General features: G+C 45.0%; 3 protein-coding genes and 1 pseudogene across 3 annotated transcripts in view; 3 read left to right on the top strand and 1 right to left on the bottom strand.

Annotated features, from left to right (window-relative positions):
* On the bottom strand, positions 1–6153 carry LOC105748735 (zinc finger and SCAN domain-containing protein 5B-like; annotated as a pseudogene).
* The window catches only part of LOC105748736 (zinc finger protein 304-like), a 10739-nt gene continuing 10241 nt past the window's right edge, over positions 6117–6614 (top strand). The window contains exon 1 of the mRNA XM_033411863.2: positions 6117–6257. Coding sequence (XP_033267754.1) covers positions 6243–6257 — 15 coding nt within the window. The 5' untranslated portion in view covers positions 6117–6242. The remainder of the gene's footprint in view (positions 6258–6614) is intronic.
* LOC105747723 (zinc finger protein 501-like) overlaps positions 6123–6614 on the top strand; it is a 62057-nt gene continuing 61565 nt past the window's right edge. Inside the window, 1 exon segment of the mRNA XM_049703301.1 lies at positions 6123–6257. Within this exon segment, the coding sequence (XP_049559258.1) occupies positions 6243–6257 (15 nt within the window). The 5' untranslated portion in view covers positions 6123–6242.
* The window catches only part of LOC101286412 (zinc finger protein 501-like), a 25690-nt gene continuing 25199 nt past the window's right edge, over positions 6124–6614 (top strand). Inside the window, exon 1 of the mRNA XM_049703305.1 lies at positions 6124–6257. The gene's annotated coding sequence lies outside the window, so the exon portion shown is untranslated. The remainder of the gene's footprint in view (positions 6258–6614) is intronic.

The raw sequence follows: 6614 nt of genomic DNA, 5'->3' as shown, positions 1-6614 counted from the left end.
TCATTTTGAATGTGTTTTCTGGTGGCATTTGAAACTTCCCAGCTGACGGAGGGCGCTGTGACACTCAGGGCACACGTACGGTTTGAGCCCAGAGTGGGTACATTGGTGAACGCTGAGGTTCCCTCTGTGGCTGAAGGCTTTGTCACAGTGCTCATATCGGAAAGGCTTCTCCTTGGTGTGGGTCCTCTTGTGAGCACACAACGTGGAGTTGTGGGTTAACTTCTTGGGGCAGAGATCACAGCAGTATGGCTTCTCGCCTGTGTGGATCCACTCGTGAGTTTACAGGTCGGAAGACTGCATGGACCCTTCGGCACAGATATTGCATTGAAAGGGTCTCTCTCCTGTGTGTGTCCTCTGGTGAAGGGTAACCTGATATTGATAAGGATATCTCTTCTTGCATACCCTACATTAATAGGGTGCCTATCCCTGGGCTCCTTTTCCCTCAGGAAGACTGGTTGGTCCCACTGTGCTAGGTGAAACAACAGAATGGGACTCAAATTGTCCTGAGAACTGTCCTTTGTACAAAGATGTGGCTCCTTTTTTTTTTTTTTAATAAATCTATTTATTTATTTATTTTTGGCTGCGTTGGGTCTTCGTTGCTGTGCACGGGCTTTCTCTAGTTGTGGCACGCGGGAGCTACTCTTCGTTGCGGTGCGTGGGCTTCTCATTGTGGTGGCTTCTCTTGTTGAGGAACACAGGCTCTAGGCGCACGGGCTTCAGTAGTCCTGTGAATGGTATGATGATGAGCAGCAAATCCCTAGTCTCTACTCACTAGAAAACAATAGCATCCCCCACCCCCATCCCCATTTGGACAAATCAACTGTCTCCAGACATTCTCTAATATCTTCTGAGAGGCAAAACCACTCCAATTGGGAACTCCTCATTCAACTCAAGGGATTAACAATATTCCAAAATAAGAAGTGCCTCTGAGGGAAACGACCATGGGGAAACAGCTGTCAAAGAATTCACCCGTGGCAAATTGACCCAGCACCATCCCATTGAGACGGGATTTCTTCCTCCTCACGCTTATGGCCACAAGCTTTCATGGCAGAGGGACAAAGAAGGATGAGTCTTCATTCTCACACTGTCTTGAAAATGTCTAGGAACCGAATGCATCCATGGGAATTCATGGAGTCAATGGGTCCATTTCTGTCCTTTGCCAAATCTACCAATTACTCTAGCAGCCACGCCCGTCTGAACCTCTTTTACCTTCTCCCAGACTCTCTCTAGGTATCAGCACATCACACACTCACCCGCCCTCTTGACAGTTCTTTGGCTCTTGCTGGATTCTGCAGCTCTTGGCTTACCTGCTGGCCATTCTTTGGAGGTATCTCACTAACAAGGGATTGGGGATCCCTGGGTAGGTCTTTCTCATCGTTTGTGTCACTGAGCTCAATTTCAAACGTCTCAATATCCAAGCTTTGCACAAGATATTCATCTCCTTGTATGCGAACTGTAGTCTGTGAGGGAAAAACTAAATTGAGATTGGTCTCCTATAAGACCTGGAAAGTAGCTCTCAAGGCATCCGATGACATCATACCACACAAGCATACGTTTTTCTTTTTGTTTAAAAGATCAATATCTCTCAACGATGCCCAACGCAAACTCTCACCCATTTGAGAATCACTGATTTAGAGTCAGTCACTCAGGTCCTATCTGTTCAATCCCCAGCTTGCAGATCCCATCCCACCTCTCCCTTTCCCATACCAATCATAAGGGTCCAACTCACCCATTTCCTGGGTTTCTGGTTATTTCTTAGTATGTCCTCCATGTCTTTGCAACTCTGCACTCCACTTTCCTTGACTAAGACCTGGCACTCCAGCAGCATGCAGATCATAAACTGATCCAGCACTAGCTTGTCCATCGTCTGCTCCTTTGTGTGAAGATCTGGCATCAGTTACTAATAGCAGAGCTCACAGAGTCTCCTCAGATCCTGGACGGGGTCGGATTCCTCTGAGCTTCTAAATGTTCTGAAGCGAACGTGCCACATCTCCCAGTCACAGTCTGGCTTTTCCATAAGTGTATGTTGGCATGGCAGAGACACTGGTGACTCTGAACTAGGGCCTCTGGGGAGTTTTCCACGACCCTGGAAAAATGTCTGGTCCTCAGCCATATTGAGGGAGGAATTTTCCAATAGGACTCTGAGCAAACGCTTCTAGAAGCTGGTGGCCAGTTGACCCCTATGGAAAGGGATTTCCTCTGCTTTTCCTCTGCAATAGAGTCACTGTTCAGAAGGCTGGGGACAAAAACAAACAAACAAAAAGAATGAACCTGATGTCTTTCACTTTATTCCACCTTTCCATCTCTCCTACATCCCTCATCCCAGTATTGGACACCACTCCCCCACTGTTTCAATATTTGATACCAGGAACTATAATCCATTCTGTTATTCTTCTGACATCCACCTTTATAGCAAAGCAAAAAAGTATTTGGTCAAAAATGTCTATAGGGCCGCGGTTCAGAAACTTGTTGAAAAAATGAACCACAACACACCACACCACACCAACGTGTGTGGAAACATTCTTCTCATCTCACAGAAGAGTTCAACAATCAACCATAGTTAATGTGGGGTTTGAGGGAGATCCATTGCTTTCACAAGGTCTCTGAGCTAATGCAAGGTGAATAGGAAGCCAAAGCTTTCTGAAGCCCGCCTCCATCTGTCCTGATTTCTAAGGACTCTCTTTAGACATTCCCTCTTGTCACTTACCCCTTCGAACCCTCTTGCCTTCAGTCTCCTCAAGTCAGGGACTGGCTCTCAAAATGTGTCTGAGCTGAAATGTCTCTATATAGAGCTGGGGGAAATTCCAGGGGTGCATTCCCATAACCTCATCATCCCAGTGACTTGATAAAGGTCACGGAAGGAACCATTTTAGATAATCCGGGTAGATTCAATTTCCCATGAAAACTCCAACAGGAGAAACCTTGATTTATTCAAGAGGCCTCCATATGATTTGGAGGGTGCTGGAGGAAAAGGAACCCTCCTACACTGTTGGTAGGAATATAATATGGCTCACAGCCACTATGGAGAAGAGTGTGGAGGTTCCACAAAAAACTAAAACTAGAGCTACCATATGATCCAGCAATCCCATTCCTGGACATAAATCTGGAGAAAATAATCATTGGAAATTATACACGCACCACAATATTCATTGCAGCACTATTTACAATAGTCAAGACATGGAAGCAACCTAAATGTCTATCAACAGATTAATGGGTAAAGGAGATGTGGTATATATACACAATGAAATATTATTCAGATAGAAAAAAAAGAATGAAGTAATGCTACTTGCAGCAACATGGATGGACCTAGAGATTATCATCCTAAATGAAGTAAGTCAGAGAAAGACAAATATAATATGATTTGTGGAATCTAAAAAAATGATTCAAATCACCTTATTTACAAAACAGAAACAGACTCACAGACATGGAAAACAAACTTATGGTTACCAAAGGATAAATATGGTGGGGAGAGATAAATTAGGAGTTTGGGATTAACACATACACACTACTATATATAAAACAGACAACCAACAAGGATCTACTGTATATAACAGGGAACTGTACTCAATATTTTGCAATAACCTGTATTTGAAAAAAGTCTGAAAAAGAATTGATATATGTATACGTATAACTGAATCAGTTTGCTGTACACCTGAAACAAATATAACTTTGTAAATAACTATACTTCAATATAAAATAAAAATTAAAAAGAAGAAAGTAGGTGATTAGACCCAAGTTCAGTTTGATAACAGATACTAGACGTTTTTAAAACATCTGCTAGCTACAACCTTGTGGTTTCAATATTTCCCCTTGCAGTTCTAAAGCCATTTCCAATTCCAACCAATGCTTGTTTACAAACACCCTTACATCTTGACTGCTCCAATTGTAATTCTTGACAAACAATTTATGGAACTAACTGTGGCCTTCCGTTTTTTGCCTTTATAACCTTCCTCCATTTTGTAGTCCAGGGGAACTCAATGCACGTGCTTCTCGAATCTGTGTCTCCCAGCTGCAGTTGTATCAAGCCCCAAATACATGTTTCTTTCTTTCATTCAGGCCTTTGTTTCTGAAATTTTGGTTAACACTCATAACACATAAAAGTATGTAATTGACTATGTTGTCATTAGTTTTTACTGTCTGTCTCCTTTGACTGGAAGTTCAGACTCACGAGGGCAGGCATCTTTGACATTTTGAATATTGATGTGTCCCATGCAGCCAAAATAGTACTTGGAATGGGATAGGCACTTAATGAGTGTTGGTTAAGGAGGGAATAAATATGGTGGGACAGATACCTGTTTGTTTTTAGGCAAAGCTATCTGCTGTCTTTTGATGTCCCCTAAGGCTGTACTAAAAAATAAGATTTAAATATATAATGAATCGCAATTTAGAAAGCCATTTCCACAGGCTAGCCAAGTTTCCTGTGTAATTACGTGCTCTGCTTCATTCCCTCACTTCTCAGACTTCAATGTTCCTTCAGTCTTCACTGAGACCCTAACCTTGTTCACATGGCCAAGAGCTATTTCAGCAACCACTTTTTAAAAATTTTTATTTCTTTATTTTTTTGAGGCACGCGGGCCTCTCACTGCCGTGGCCTCTCCCGTCGTGGAGCACAGGATCCGGACGCGCAGGCCCAGTGGCCATGGCTCACGGGCCCAGCCATTCCACGGTACGTGGGATCCTCCCGGACCAGGGCACGAACCTGTGTCCCCTGCATCAGCAGGCGGACTCCCAACCACTGTGCCACTAGGGAAGACCTAAGCAACCACTTTTGAGTAACTAAAATTATGGTCGATATCAGCACTTTCAACATTTCACAAATACTTTTCTGAGATAATCTCAAGTCTCCATGCATTGTCACTGCAATTGCAGGTGAAATTATATTGACTACCCAGCAAGGAAAGTAGATCATGTAGTCCAGTCCTTTATCTCTGGGTTCAGAGGCCCCCTTTCCAAATAAAGTATGACTGTGACCATAGAGTCACACTCCAGGCAGAAAGCAGCAAGTGGTAAGTCACTCTTCTTTTCAGTCAGGTAGAACTTGGCATCTCAAAAAGAACTGGGGCTTCCCTGGTGGCACAGTGGTTAAGAATCCGCCTGCCAATGCAAGGGACACGGGTTCAAGCCCTGGTCCGGGAAGATCCCACATGCTGCAGAGCAACCAAGCCTGTGTGCCACAACTACTGAGCCTGCGCTCTAGAGCCCACGAACCACAACTACTGAGCCCGCGTGCCACAGCTACTGAAGCCTGCACACCTAGAGCTGGTGCTCTGAAACAAGAGAAGCCACTACAATGAGAAGCCCACACACCGCAGTGAAGACCCAACACAGCCATAAATAAATAAATAAATATATACAATAAATAAATAAATAAATTAGAACTGAATATATATCAAAATGTGGAGTAAGAAGTATGTGTCGGTCACTGGATGGGACACCGTCACTGGCTCTACGTTTTTTGTGAGGGAACCAGAGACACAGCACGTGGTCCACCTGCTTTTGGCCGCCCCACATCCCTTCTCTGTCTTGCCAGTCATGGCCGTGTCTGGAGCCTTTGCTCGCTTGACCCTGACCGAACACAGTGAAACTCTTAAGTTGAGTGTAAAGCTTCAGCCTGTATGTATTGGAAGTGCAATAAGACACTGTTTATTAGACCTTAAGTATGGCTGGATGCACTTTGTGTCTGAGCAACACCCAGGTATCATGTGCCCACTTGGTTTTGTAGGTTCGGGGAACATCTGAAATATTATGTCTCTGTACCTCTCTGTGATCAGCACAGACTACATTCCACGCAAATCTGGGTGCGTCCCCTTTAAGAAGTGTGAAACCCCGCCCTGGTACTGAGAGATTCTGGACACTCCTTCCCAGCAACCCTCTGGGTGAGGCGGAACTTTTCCGGAGGCGGGGAGTACCGCCCCTTGCTAGGGCCTGGAGCGCTGTGAACTACATTACCCGAAAGGCACTGCTCCTGAGCGTCGACCTAGAGGACCGCGTCTGAGCGGGTTTTCTGGCGTGGACGGCGGGCGACATTTTGTAAGCTCGGGTCTGTTCACCGGTGGTGAGCTTCGCAACACTGGGCCGGCGCGAGGTCAGGGAGGCTGGAGGGCGTTGTGCTGGCTGCTCTGAGGCGGGTCTGAGGCTCGGTGTGGGCGCCATCCGCATTGACTCTGTCTCGGGGCCGGGATAGGGACCGCAGGGCCTGGGCCCCTGCTTCGCCCACAAACTCTGCTGCAGGGGCCGCGCTGATGGATCCGATTCAGGTAAATGCTGCGCCCCCCGGGCCCTCAGCCAACTCTTCTTATTCTGCAGAATTTTTGTTCTTAGTAATATTTTCTTACAAGTGTCCTATATTTATATTTATTTGTCCCGCCAAACCTTGGCTTTCTGAATATTGAAATATTACCCGTGTAGAAAAAAATTGCAGAGAACTTCCCAGTGTAGTTGAATAAGCAGGTCTAAAATTGATATTCGGCCACTGCTCAAGTCAAGAAATGCGATATAAATAGGACCTCAGAAGACGCCAGTGGGGTCCTTCAAAACGATTATCCCCATCCCCCAAAAGTTAAGGTATTGTCTGATGTTTTAAGTAAGCTTTTCTTTTTTAAAAATTTATTTAT

Source organism: Orcinus orca, chromosome 20, assembly GCF_937001465.1.
Source record: "Orcinus orca chromosome 20, mOrcOrc1.1, whole genome shotgun sequence".
Lineage (NCBI taxonomy): Eukaryota > Metazoa > Chordata > Mammalia > Artiodactyla > Delphinidae > Orcinus > Orcinus orca.
This window is presented reverse-complemented; position numbering and strand designations above follow the sequence as displayed.